The sequence below is a fragment of the Megachile rotundata genome, chromosome 2, assembly GCF_050947335.1.
Source record: "Megachile rotundata isolate GNS110a chromosome 2, iyMegRotu1, whole genome shotgun sequence".
In the NCBI taxonomy this organism is placed as follows: Eukaryota; Metazoa; Arthropoda; class Insecta; order Hymenoptera; family Megachilidae; genus Megachile; species Megachile rotundata.
In genome coordinates, this window is record NC_134984.1 from 21,679,706 (window position 1) to 21,693,397 (window position 13,692).

The 13,692-nt window shown below is 42.3% G+C and overlaps 1 protein-coding gene across 5 annotated transcripts in view; it reads right to left on the minus strand.

The window, feature by feature from the left end:
- The window catches only part of Sulf1 (Extracellular sulfatase Sulf1), a 97,457-nt gene that overhangs the window by 34,232 nt on the left and 49,533 nt on the right, over positions 1-13,692 (minus strand). For 3 of the 5 annotated variants that reach the window (XM_012293508.2, XM_076541760.1, XM_012293505.2), the window contains exons 2-3: positions 6,657-6,966; positions 4,572-4,811 (exon numbers count right to left, since the gene is read on the minus strand). In XM_012293508.2, the coding sequence (XP_012148898.1) occupies positions 4,572-4,811; positions 6,657-6,906 (490 nt within the window). In that variant the 5' untranslated portion in view covers positions 6,907-6,966. Of the gene's footprint in view, positions 1-4,571; positions 4,812-6,656; positions 6,967-13,692 lie in introns of those variants that run through there. The other 2 variants (XM_012293506.2, XM_012293509.2) reach the window with 2 other exon arrangements.

Here is a 13,692-nt window from a genome sequence, read left to right on the forward strand (position 1 = left end):
TCTCCGTGATTACGTCCAGACCTTGTGTACCCGGTAATTGTATCGCGCTGAGCCTCCTCGTGCGTCGAGGGTGCCCATCGCTACGCCATGAGAGCCACGCATCGTTCCGAACACCGTGACCAACGAACAATGCAAACAATTCGATCAACTTCCCAAATTTATGACCGATCGATGCTCGCTGAGATCCCACGTTCTTATCGTTACTTCAGCTAACACTTCTAGTATGAAATGTATTAAGTATGATTTAGTCTGCGATACATTAGAAAGATATTAGGACAAGTTAGACAAGTTTCTAACTGAACTGTTTGCATGACTGTATGTGTAAAATGTATCATATCTTCATTTCTCTTCAAGGGTTACATATGTGGACGTGTATTTTATTTTTACAGTCAATCATCAACCAAAAATCATATGTGTAGATTAGGACAAGTTTCTAACTGAACTGTTTGCATGACTGTATGTGTAAAATATGTCACATCTACATTTTTCTTAACCTCTTCAAGGGTTACATATGTGGACGTATTTTATTTTTACAGCCAATCATCAACCAAAAATCATATGTGTAGATTAGGACAAGTTTCTAACTGAACTGTTTGCATGACTGTATGTGTAAAATATGTCACATCTGTATTTCTCTTAACCTCTTCAAGGGTTACATATGTGGACGTGTATTTTATTTTTACAGCCAATCCTCAATCAAAAATCATATATATAGATTAGGACAAGTTTCTAACCGAACTGTTTGCATGTCTATATGTGTAAAATATGTCACATCTATATTTCTCTCAACCTCTTCAAGGGTTATTTTATTTTTACAGCCAACCCTCAACCAAAAATCATATATGTAGATATTAACATTGCCTTGTCTACCCTCCTACGATTTATCTATCTAGCTACAGATTTAAAACGAAGAATAATTTCACGTCCCATGAAAAAATTCCTAACCTCAAAAAATCATCCCCGTAAACCTTAATCCTTGCATTCATGAATCCACCTCAGTCATGACTGCGTCATGGCAAGATTCACAAACAGTAGACAAGATTTGGACAAACGTAAGAAGGTCAGAGGAACGGCCATAAAGGGAGAAGGACACAATTGTGGTTGGAACTCGCCCGGCGAGATCGAAGCTCGAGAATTCTACGGGAATCCATTGCCATATTGGTTGCACCGGCCTCGAGCGGGTTCGAGTGTCTCGCTTGGCACGTAATTATGGTCGAGGAACGAGAATCACGACGTATCCTGGGCCTGTGGTAAAACACCGCTCTCGCCAGGTAGCCACAATCCATGTTTTCGGGATGACACGCATCGAAACTTTATAATTGTCCTGAACTTGGGTCTGCCTCGTAACCCGGTGCGCTTATGAAACTTTTTACGTTGCTGTTTATGCCGTGAGTGACTTGATGGCCGGCCGATTATTCATGGAAATTTATGTTCGAAGTCGTGATCGAAAATGTGGTGGAGATTGCTGCTAAACTTTTACAGGTTTTGTTGAATTGTGTTAGTTAATTATTTAAAACATAGGCGTTCAGATAGTACGAACACTAAGACTATTTTACCTGCCAATATATTTGAAATAAACAAGTGTAACTTTATTCGAACAAACAAGTTTTACTTCAGAGTTATTTAAATTTGTTATGGACTGTACACTCACGAAAGCGATCAAAAAATGAAATTGCAAAGGAAAAGATATGTCTGATCAGATGAAAGATAAGATTTTCGACCCCTTGTTTCACGAGCAAGTAAAAAAGGAGCACTAATGCTACAACTTGACTCGTGTCCACGGTAATTGCTTATGCAACAAGGATTTATCGCGTCGAACGTACTTGACTCCAATTACGAGCGAGGAGCAGAGCGTTACACTCGCGTAGAAGTCTTTTTTCAATTAAAGTTACCCAGATGTTCTCTCTCTCTGTCACGGGTCACTGAATGCGTACAATGACGTAATACAAATCGAAGCTCTTCGTCCAGTAATCCTGAACGAACAGCAAATTCCCTGATCCGTGTATATCTCAGTAGAAGAACGCGAAGTAATAAATTATTCTGCTGGAATCTCGACGCGACTAAACGCACCGTTGACAACTACAAATTGTCTAAATTATCGTCTCGACGATACTGTGGCACCCTCGCGGATCACTGGGCATTCTTATCTGTCTTGGACAACTCAATGTTTATTATGAATAAGCTTGTTTTCATGAGAGTCGTGATGAAAAACCCCTAACCTTAGTTATCAAGGGTAAGAGGTCATCTGAACTTTAGATCTGTGTTTCTTTCTCTTGGAGTCTCTCGTTCTTTATGATCTTGGTGGACCAATATTTTAGTTTGTAATACAATGGAGGGATGGTGAATTCAAAGAGTTGTGGTACAACGCATAGTGTGTCAACGCTGCGAATTCAACGCATCGTGACACAACGCGTAGGAGTTCAATACGTCGTAACGCAACGCGTGGCAATTCAACGCATCGTAGTATAACGCGTAGTGATTCAGCGCACCGTGATACAACGTGCTGTGATTCAACGCGTGGTAATTCCGTGCGTTGTAATTTCAACGCGCCGTAGTGCAACGCGTGGCAATTCAGCGCGCTGCAAATTCAACGCGTCGTAATACAACGCGTAGTACTTCGGCGCGCTGTGAGTTCAATGCGCAGTAATTCGACGCGTGGCAATTCAGCGCGCTGCAAACTCAACGCGTAGTACTTCGGCGCGCTGTGAGTACAACGCGCAGTAATTCAGCGCGTGGTAATTCAGTGCGTGATAAATTCAACGCGTAGTAAATTCAATGCGTGGCAATTTAGCGCGCTGCAAATTCAACGCGCGGTAGTACCACGCGTGGCAATTCAGCGTGCTGCAAATTCAACGCGTCGTAGTACAACGCGTAGTACTTCGGCGCGCTGTGAGTTCAATGCGCAGTAATTCGACGCGTGGCAATTCAGCGCGCTGCAAACTCAACGCGTAGTACTTCGGCGCGCTGTGAGTACAACGCGCAGTAATTCAGCGCGTGGTAATTCAGTGCGTGGTAAATTCAACGCGTAGTAAATTCAATGCGTGGCAATTTAGCGCGCTGCAAATTCAACGCGCGGTAGTACCACGCGTGGCAATTCAGCGTGCTGCAAATTCAACGCGTCGTAATACAACGCGTAGTACTTCGGCGCGCTGTGAGTTCAATGCGCAGTAATTCGACGCGTGGCAATTCAGCGCGCTGCAAACTCAACGCGTAGTACTTCGGCGCGCTGTGAGTACAACGCGCAGTAATTCAGCGCGTGGTAATTCAGTGCGTGGTAAATTCAACGCGTAGTAAATTCAACGCGTGGCAATTCAGCGCGCTGCAAATTCAACGCGCGGTAGTACCACGCGTGGCAATTCAGCGTGCTGCAAATTCAACGCGTCGTAGTACAACGCATAGTACTTCGGCGCGCTGTGAGTTCAATGCGCAGTAATTCGACGCGTGGCAATTCAGCGCGCTGCAAACTCAACGCGTAGTACTTCGGCGCGCTGTGAGTACAACGCGCAGTAATTCAACGCGTGGTAATTCAGTGCGTGGTAAATTCAACGCGTAGTAAATTCAACGCGTGGTAATTGAGCGCGCTGCAAATTCAACGCGCGGTAGTACCACGCGTGGCAATTCAGCGTGCTGCAAATTCAACGCGTCGTAGTACAACGCATAGTACTTCGGCGCGCTGTGAGTTCAATGCGCAGTAATTCGACGCGTGGCAATTCAGCGCGCTGCAAACTCAACGCGTAGTACTTCGGCGCGCTGTGAGTACAACGCGCAGTAATTCAACGCGTGGTAATTCAGTGCGTGGTAAATTCAACGCGTAGTAAATTCAACGCGTGGTAATTGAGCGCGCTGCAAATTCAACGCGTCATAGTACAACGCGTTGTACTTCGGCGCGCTATGAGTTCAACGCGCAGTAATTCGATGCGTGGTAATTCAGTGCGTGGTAAATTCAACGCATAGTAAATTCAACGCGTGGCAATTCAGCGCGCTGCAAATTCAACGCGTCGTAGTACAACGCGTAGTGCTTCGGCGCGCTGTGAGTCCAACGCACAGTAATTCGACGCGTGGTAATTCAGCGCGCTGCAAATTCAACGCGTCGTAGTACAACGCGTAGTGCTTCAACATGTCGTACTACAACGCATAGTGCTTCGGTGCGCTGTGACTTCAACGCGTCGTGATAGAACGCATAGTAATGCATCACGCTGTGACACAACGCATGAAAATTCAGCACATCGTACAACGCATAATGAACGCAATACAACGCACGTGTAATAGCACAATAACTAGGAATTCACCGGTACAACGCCTTGCGATTCTACATAATGACACACTTGATTGTCACATAACACACTATCGTCGCATTATTAATTCAGCATACGTCGATGCAAAGCCATAGATAGCATACGGGCTATCAATAGAATATGTGACCTAATACGTGGCAATAGAACGCTCGGCAACCCATCGACAATAAAACCCTTCACACCTAATTCAAAAAAGAAGTCTGTCTCTTTTTACCGAACGGACAGCAAAAACCGCATCAAGAGGGGTGAAAAGTGGTTCATAGGGCGAGTACTCACCGGTACGATATCCAGCGTTGCTCAGGTAAGCGGCGAACGAGTGCGGCTCGTGATCTCGTTGCCATTGGGGGCTGCTGCAGTTGTCGTTGTTCGTGAAGACCTCGTGATTGTGAACGTAACGGCCGGTCAGTAAGGAACTCCTGCTCGGACAACACATGGGAGTGGTTACGTATGCGTGTCTCAGCTCGGCTCCCTCGTCCCTTATTCGCCTTAGGGTCCGTGGCATGAAGTTCAGCGAACCTGAGGGATTGGACCAACCGCAACGGACCATCAGAGAGATGCTTCGAAAAATAGTCGGGTCGGATTGAAAGATAGAGGGGTTGGCCTGCTCTCAGATCGCGTTTTCGGTCATCCGCTTTCTTCGATCTGTTTCTTTCGACTTTTTACCTGCGGACTACTTTTCTGAATAATGGATTCGGCATACTTTATTCTAATTCTTTGATGTCCACTGACTTTGTTGTGCTTTTGTTCTTATATGTATAAGAACTGTATGTAGTATTTATACACCTGGTTATGGCTTGAAGTTACTAATTTATTGAATAACTACTGTGAGCATGTATGTATCGTGTCTACATGTGTGTTCTATGTCAGCATGTATGTATCATGTGTACATGTATGTATCATGTCAGCATGTATGTATCATGTGTACATGTATGTATCATGTCTATATGTATGTACTATGTCAGCATGTATGTATCATGTCTACATGTATGTACCATGTCAGCATGTATGTATCATGTGTACTTGTATGTATCATGTGTACATGTATGTATCATGTGTACATGTATGTATCATGTCAGCATGTATGTATCATGTGTACATGTATGTATCATGTCAGCATGTATGTATCATGTCTATATGTATGTACTATGTCAGCATGTATGTATCATGTCTACATGTATGTACCATGTCAGCATGTATGTATCATGTGTACTTGTATGTATCATGTGTACATGTATGTATCATGTGTACATGTATGTATCATGTCAGCATGTATGTATCATGTGTACATGTATGTATCATGTCAGCATGTATGTATCATGTCTATATGTATGTACTATGTCAGCATGTATGTATCATGTCTACATGTATGTACCATGTCAGCATGTATGTATCATGTGTACTTGTATGTATCATGTGTACATGTATGTATCATGTGTACATGTATGTATCATGTCAGCATGTATGTATCATGTCTATATGTATGTACTATGTCAGCATGTATGTATCATGTCTACATGTATGTACCATGTCAGCATGTATGTATCATGTGTACTTGTATGTATCATGTGTACATGTATGTATCATGTGTACATGTATGTATCATGTCAGCATGTATGTATCATGTGTACATGTATGTATCATGTCAGCATGTATGTATCATGTCTATATGTATGTACTATGTCAGCATGTATGTATCATGTCTACATGTATGTACCATGTCAGCATGTATGTATCATGTGTACTTGTATGTATCATGTGTACATGTATGTATCATGTGTACATGTATGTATCATGTCAGCATGTATGTATCATGTCTATATGTATGTACTATGTCAGCATGTATATATCATGTCTACATGTATGTACCATGTCAGCATGTATGTATCATGTGTACTTGTATGTATCATGTGTACATGTATGTATCATGTGTACATGTATGTATCATGTATACATGTATGTATCATGTGTACATGTATGTATCATGTCAGCATGTATGTATCATGTGTACTTGTATGTATCATGTGTACATGTATGTATCATGTGTACATGTATGTACCATGTCAGCATGTATGTATCATGTGTACATGTATGTACCATGTCAGCATGTATATACCATGTGAGCATGTATGTACCACATGAGCATGGTACTTTATAGGAAAATGGCCGTACCCGTTTCGTTAGAAAATCATTGAATAACTGGCATACAAAGAAAACCTGAGAGACTTGAAACTCATCAACGATTACATTCGCAGAAAATAAAGGTAAGAAAGGTAATTGAAAATGAGCGAAGATCTGAAAGGTAATCTCTGGTAGAAAGTGAGAAGCAGATGACGAAACATATAAAATAGAAAGGTGACTAACCAAGTTCCACATCCTGATCGTCCGTCAGAATCAGGACAATGTTCGGCTTTCTCTCTCTGGGCTGCTGATACGGCAGATAGGGTGAGCTGGACTGAGGATTGTAATTGTTGTTCCCGTTGTTGTAATTAGACTTGTGAAGGGAACCGCGACGCTGACCAGCGTAAGCGTCGTCCACCGGGGCGTCGGCGTCCGTTCGTCTGGCGTTGACACCCAACAATAGCACCACCAAAAACTGCAGTAACTTCCTCATGCTGGCTGCTCGTCGGTTGCACGCTCTTCCTCTCAATCGAGTGTCATATCATGGCTGCTGCTGTAACAAGCACCAGGCGTGTCTTAACGTTAATGAACGTTTGCTCGTGACATTGATTGGATGGGAAACTCGATAAGTCTTTTGTGTCGTCGAGGGTCCACAACCCGATATCGTGATACCGAACAGCCCCAAACTGGCGACTTCATCGCATCAAGCCTCCTACCGTTCGCCTGTCAATTAATTCGTTCTTACTTTCTTTCAAGTCCTATCGACTTGTTCGATCGCTTATCGCTAACTAAGGAACTGTTGTTTCCATTCGCTATCTGATCGAGTTACAAGAGCTCAGATAATTGCCTGTTGTTGATGCAACTGATTGCACTTTCGAAACTATCGATTGCTAACTTTTTTATTATATGTGGGTCTCAGGGACAGATACTTAAAGGTTTGGAGATCGGTATCGCAATGTTTTGACAACTTGATGTCGCAGAATGGCGAGGTTCTGAATTTATTTAGGCACAATGTTATTTGATATGTCATGTGGTATTAGGCGTGTCTATGTTAGCCGTATGAACTTAGAATCTCAGGATTGAAACGTTCTAGTGTTCCAGAATCCTGAAGTTCCAATATTTCCAATGACAGCACCTTTCAATCCCAACAACCCAGAAGTTCAACGTCCCCAAAATTTCAACGCCTTCAAATTTCAGTGTCACCAAATTCCAACGTCCCCAAATTGCAATGTGATCCAAATTCTATCTCCCCAAATTCCAATGTTCCCAATTTCCATCGTCCCCAAATTCCAACGTTCCCAAATCCCAACGTCCCTAAATTCGGTTCTCTTCATATCCCACCACCCCCAAATTCCAATGTCACCAATTTCCAACACCCCCAGATTCCAACGTCCCCAAATTCCAACGTTCCCAAATTCCATCGTCCCCAAATTCGACCGTCTCCAAATCCCAACGTCCCCAAATTCCAATGTCACCAATTCCCAACACCCCCAGATTCCAACGTCCCCAAATTCCAACGTTCTCAAATTCCATCGTCCCCAAATTCGACCGTCTCCAAATCCCAACGTCCCCAAATTCGGTTCTCTTCATATCCCACCACCCCCAGATTCCAACGTCCCCAAATTCCAACGTTCCCAAATTCCATCGTCCCCAAATTCGACCGTCTCCAAATCCCAACGTCCCCAAATTCGGTTCTCTTCATATCCCACCACCCCCAAATTCCAATGTCACCAATTCCCAACACCCCCAGATTCCAACGTCCCCAAATTCTAACGTTCCCAAATTCCATCGTCCCCAAATTCGACCGTCTCCAAATCCCAACGTCCCCAAATCCCAACGTTCCCAAATTCCATCGTCCCCAAATTCGACCGCCCTCAAATCCCAATGTCCCCAAATTCGGTCCTCATCATATCCCACCACCTCCAAATTCCAATGTCACCAATTTCCAACACCCCCAGATTCCAACGTCCCCAAATTGCAGTGTAATCCAAATCTCAACGTCCCCATATTCGGTCATCCTCTGTCCCACCACCCCTAAATTCCAACGTCTCCATATTCCAACGTTCCCAAATTCCATCGCCCCCAAATTTGATCATCTCCAAATCTCAACGTCCCTAAATTCCCACGTCCCCAAAATGGACCGTCCCAAAATTCCAACCTCCCCAAATTCGACCTTCCCTAAATTCCCACGTCCCCAAATTCGATCGTCACCATATCCCCATCTCCAAATTCCAACGACTTCAGATCTCACCCTCAAATCCATACCTACATCCCCAGTGACCCAAAAAGACCAAACAGACGCAACGTACCAAACCGACCAATACCAAATTCCAAGAAACAGCTTCTGGAAATCATTGATCCACGCACACTTCACATCTGAGCCTTCATATACCAGCCGTTGCTCAATTACTGCAGTTATGAAACAACTGGAGAGATTATTGTTTTACTATTCTTAGCCTCAGCTGAGACCCGATCGTTTGAACTCTGCGACACCAGGAATATATTGGGTTCAATGCACCCATGGGCTTGTTTGGCTAGTTACACGGAATCGTTCGGAACTACGTACTGCTGACTATGGGGATACAATTCGGGCCAGTGGATCTGACTTTGTTCGTGCGGAACGAGTCGACTTGCTCGAGAACTTCTGATGTCAGTTTCTTACTTGTCTTACGGCTGACGAACGCCTTGCCACGCTCGTGCACTTGGTTAAATTAATCCGATTCGAGTTTGGAAGTCTCGGGAAATAAGACCGCGAAATTAGTCGGCTCTCAGGCGATATAAGATGAAAACATGGCAAAATATTTTCTTAAAATATAACAGGATCAAAATAACATGGAATACTTTCTTAACCCTTTGCACTCCTATGTCGAGTGTGGTTCGACAACACATTTCTCTTGGATCTTATAAATAATTCAGATAAATAGATTGGTTAAATATATATATTTTTATTTATTTACTATTTAAAATAAATGAAAAATGTATTTGTCACGTACTTCGCACTGTTGCAATACATTTTACTGAGAACCCCTGTCTTGATATATTTTTTGTAAATTAAGGAGTCGGTAGGTAAAAGAAATTGAGGAGTGCAAAGGGTTAACCCTTAAATGCTTGATTTTCTAATTTTACCAAAAGTTATCAACTAACAAAATACCTTGAAAGCGGTTGATTCAAATTAAAACGAACAGATGACGCTATTGTGTATTTGATTGGTCCGTGGCATATCTGCAACACTACTCATTGCAGGTTTCCTACATTTTGTATATAATTTATAAGATTAAAACTGGTATGTTGCGTTTATACGACTATATGCATTTAAGGGTTAAAATGTCGTAATGGAAGTATGAATAGTATGCATTGTAGCTACGTTTACATAGTTGTATCACGTAGCCGTTGCCCGCTGTTTGAATGCGTAGTTATAAATCGACCGCAAGAATTTTAAGAAGCTTTCCAACAACGAAGAGGAAAATTCTTGGAAAAATTTCGCGACCACGAAAGCACGAGGAGAGAATAAATAGCTCACGTTTCGTAGATCCCTTACGTAGTTCCTGTTCCTCGCAGGTGTGAAGCTCTTGTTCACCGTGAAATACCGCTCGCCGAATGGCCACGTAAAGATGAAATCTCACTTTCGCCGATCCATGTTCTCCTTTACAAGCATACGCTTACCTGAACTTTATGAACGTACGTTTCTCGCTTATTGCAATCTCGATTCTCTCGCCTGAGCTTTCTTATTCGCACACCGAGATCGTGCGCCAAACCTGCGTCCACAAATTCAGCAACGTATTTTACTTCAACGTTCGCGTGGGTGTCGACGAATTAGTACATAATTATTACGTTTATACAAATACTTTCACGTTTATACAAATGATTGTGCTTTGTAACAATCATTGTGCTTTCTAACATTTGCTGGGCATAATTCGAGATATTTATAGAAGTTTCATTGGAACGACTGTTTTAACCCCTTGGCTCGAGTCATTCTCGTGACATCACAGTTTTAGTATAATAAAAATTTACTCTGCGGTTTGGTTTTGAATTCCAGTTACAGTTCGTGCAATTAAAGATCGTTGAATATGTCTTGCTAGTTTTTTATTTTAATATTACACGATTGCTCCGACGCAACAAAAAGAGGTTAATTTTAATCGAAACAGGTATTTCAGTCGGAAATAAATTCCAGAATGAAATACGGATCGAAGGATCGAGGCAATTTAATCCCTTAGGAGCTGGAAGGAATTTAATGCGCGAACAGCGTTAATTGTTAAAAAATTCTGCAGGCGTTCATTCTATTAAACTCAAGATCGTTAATGTCTCTTTATCCGAGAGCTCATTGAACGTCCTGTGTCTCTTTCGCAGATAAGCCAAGAATTCCTTCGAGTTCTTGTTCGTTTTTCGAGCATAAACCGCGTGGACATTCCAGAATCGCTGTTAAAAGTGACCGCGATTCCGATCGATGGAAGAATGGAAGGTCGTTTTCGGACAGGAAACGGAATATGGATAACGTCATAGCGAATTTACGATGCGGTTCTCACGGAAACCTTCAGAAGGTTTTTCGCGACGAAAGCCACGGTATTCGCATCGCGATCTTTTCTCCACCCATTTCCACGGGAACACGGTCTTTTATTAAATTTCTCGATACGTGCCACTCTGTTTTCGACGTTACCATCCCGCGATCGGAATACGAAACGATAGCAACGTTGTTGTTTCCCTTCAACCCTGCAATATTGGCGAAAGTTGTCGAATTCGAGAAATATACCTTCAAATTATGCGGCACGGTTCGAATTTTTCTAGCCGCTCTTATTTCGACGTTTATGACACTTATTTGGACATGTACCTCATTTTTCAGTCGAATTTTTTATGATTAAAATTTTTACGACCGCACGAGTAAAAAGAAATTGTACAAATTTTAAGAGGGGTTGTATTAAAAAATTATGCAAGGTGATATTAAAATTTTGACAAACTTTTGTGACAAACTTTTCTTGCATTTTTCACTGTTACATTTTTCGCTTGAATTTTGAAACTGAGTCTAATTCTCGTATTCGAAGATCGAATACAAAATATGCATGACATTTGAACTTTGTTTTACAATTGTAGCCTACAGAGTATAATGTAAGATCATCCCTGAAGAGCAACCTGAAATCGACCTAAAACTTGCTGCAATTAAAGACAGTTACCTTGCAGAGTCTAAATGTGTCTTAAAGAGCTAAACCTGAAAACTTGTAAACTTCTTCTAAGTTGCTAATAATCCCTCAGCGACTATAAATATTAGCGGTTTCACTCCCATGCTCATCGCCACTAGACGGTGCATAGAATCGAGACCTAGACTTTCTCGCTAGTACTCAAAGAGCCTTCCTATTCATATATGTAGTTCCTGTCCATCCCTTCCTTACATCCCCGCGTCTAAGGCAAGGGTCTGCCAGAACGCCTTACTGATGAGTCCACTAGCAGGTCCCGGAAACGTTCTCCCTCTCCTTTACTTTTCCTAGCTCCCCAGCTAGCCGAACCAAAAATAAAAAAAATTGTCGCAGTAATTTAATCCTGTCGAATTTGGTTTCAAAGCAGATTTCATCTAGCGAAGAAACAGTACAAGTTAACAGAAAAAATCATGAAGTTTGCGACACCGTAGAGGAAAAATAGATTTTACACTTAAGGTTCGGGTATCAAAGTTGAACACAGGAAGCTTGTTTCAATGGCATTAATTTGCACGGGGAGCGATTCAAAGAGTCGATAATCAAGTCGGGCGAACGTGCACGCGTCATCTCGTTCATTTTCGATCCTCCTCTCCGAAGCGGATCGTTTCCATCGCCAACGTGATTTACGCACACGCTCGCACGCGCTGAAAGCTGGTGGCAGCGTGGGTGGCGAGTGGTATCGACAGATGTACGGCTATATACGGCGGAGTAGGTCGTCGCAGGTAAAACGGATGTTACGTATTCCCGTAGCTATCGCGTGTAAACCTGCGACGCGACATGTTCCTCGTCGCGTCGCGGAGTGTAGGTCGATCTCTGTAGGTCGGACCAGCGGAATATTCATCCGAGCTCGCGTGGGAAGCCCCGCGAAATTTACGGGCAACTAAACGATCGTGCCGTTGATCACGATAACGATCAACCCGACCCGTGGTACACCACCGTTCGGGATGCGAGCGAAAATCACGTATCCGCTCGCGTACGTGGCGGCGTCCCGCTCTGAAATGCGAGATCGCGCCTCGAGAATTCCTGCACTCTATTATACACCGGTCTTACCGAGACCGACCATCGATGAACGTCTCAACGGAGAATAGAAATCGTCAAATGATTTATACCGATATTCTTACTCCAACTTGCCCCTGAGGAGTATCATCGCCTTCTCTAGTCAAACTCGGTTGCTACAAATCCAGTTGATGTCAGTAATTTTTAACACCTACGATTTTCTGTTAATTAAACTCCATCAAGGATATCATCAGTGATTTGTGTAGCCATAAATGTGCATAATTAAATTCGTTAGGATTAGGCTAACAAGACTTAGACTAAGCTTAGGTAACTTTGACTTTGGTTAAGTTTGAAGTTTAAACAAAACTGAGAACAATTTATGTACCTAGTTTAATTAGAGTCAGCTTAGAAGTCCAACGATCTGGATTGTATGATTATCAGAACCTAACTTAACCCTTTGCACTCGAAGGTAATTTGACTGTTTACAAACAGCAACTTTAAAACTTGGTTAAAAAGTTGAATGAATTTTCTTGAGGTTATTATTTCTTTACTAATAATTTCCACTATTGTTTGTTTCACTGTGTTTATACATCACACGTGTCATGTTAAAAAATGCTTATTTAAAATTATTGTATTAACACTAAAACTACCAAAGCGGTCAAATGACCGCTCCGCAAGTTTCTTATTATAAGGAACACATTTTGTTAAAATACCTTTCTTAAAATCGGAATTGATTTTCATCAAGATAAAGAATAAGTGTGAGTACTAATTTATATTTTGTCGTTCGTTCATTAATTTTTAACTTCATTTTTAATTTCAAAATAAGTGTACATTATACACCGATAGGTTTAGTGTTAAATATAATGGTGACTGTGAGTCACCTGTCAAGGGGTTAATCTTCAAGCTAATAAACTTCATATATTTCGAACCGAGATAGCAAAATATTTTGGCAGCATTTGCCGTTTGAAGAGTGCATCCGATCGAAGGGACGAAGTAATACGGCGGTTCTCGCGGGCGTTAATTTGACGGTGGACGGAAGTCGAAATGAGAATTCTCCCGGTACGAAGCGTCGAAAGCACGTACGAGTTCTTCCACACGAT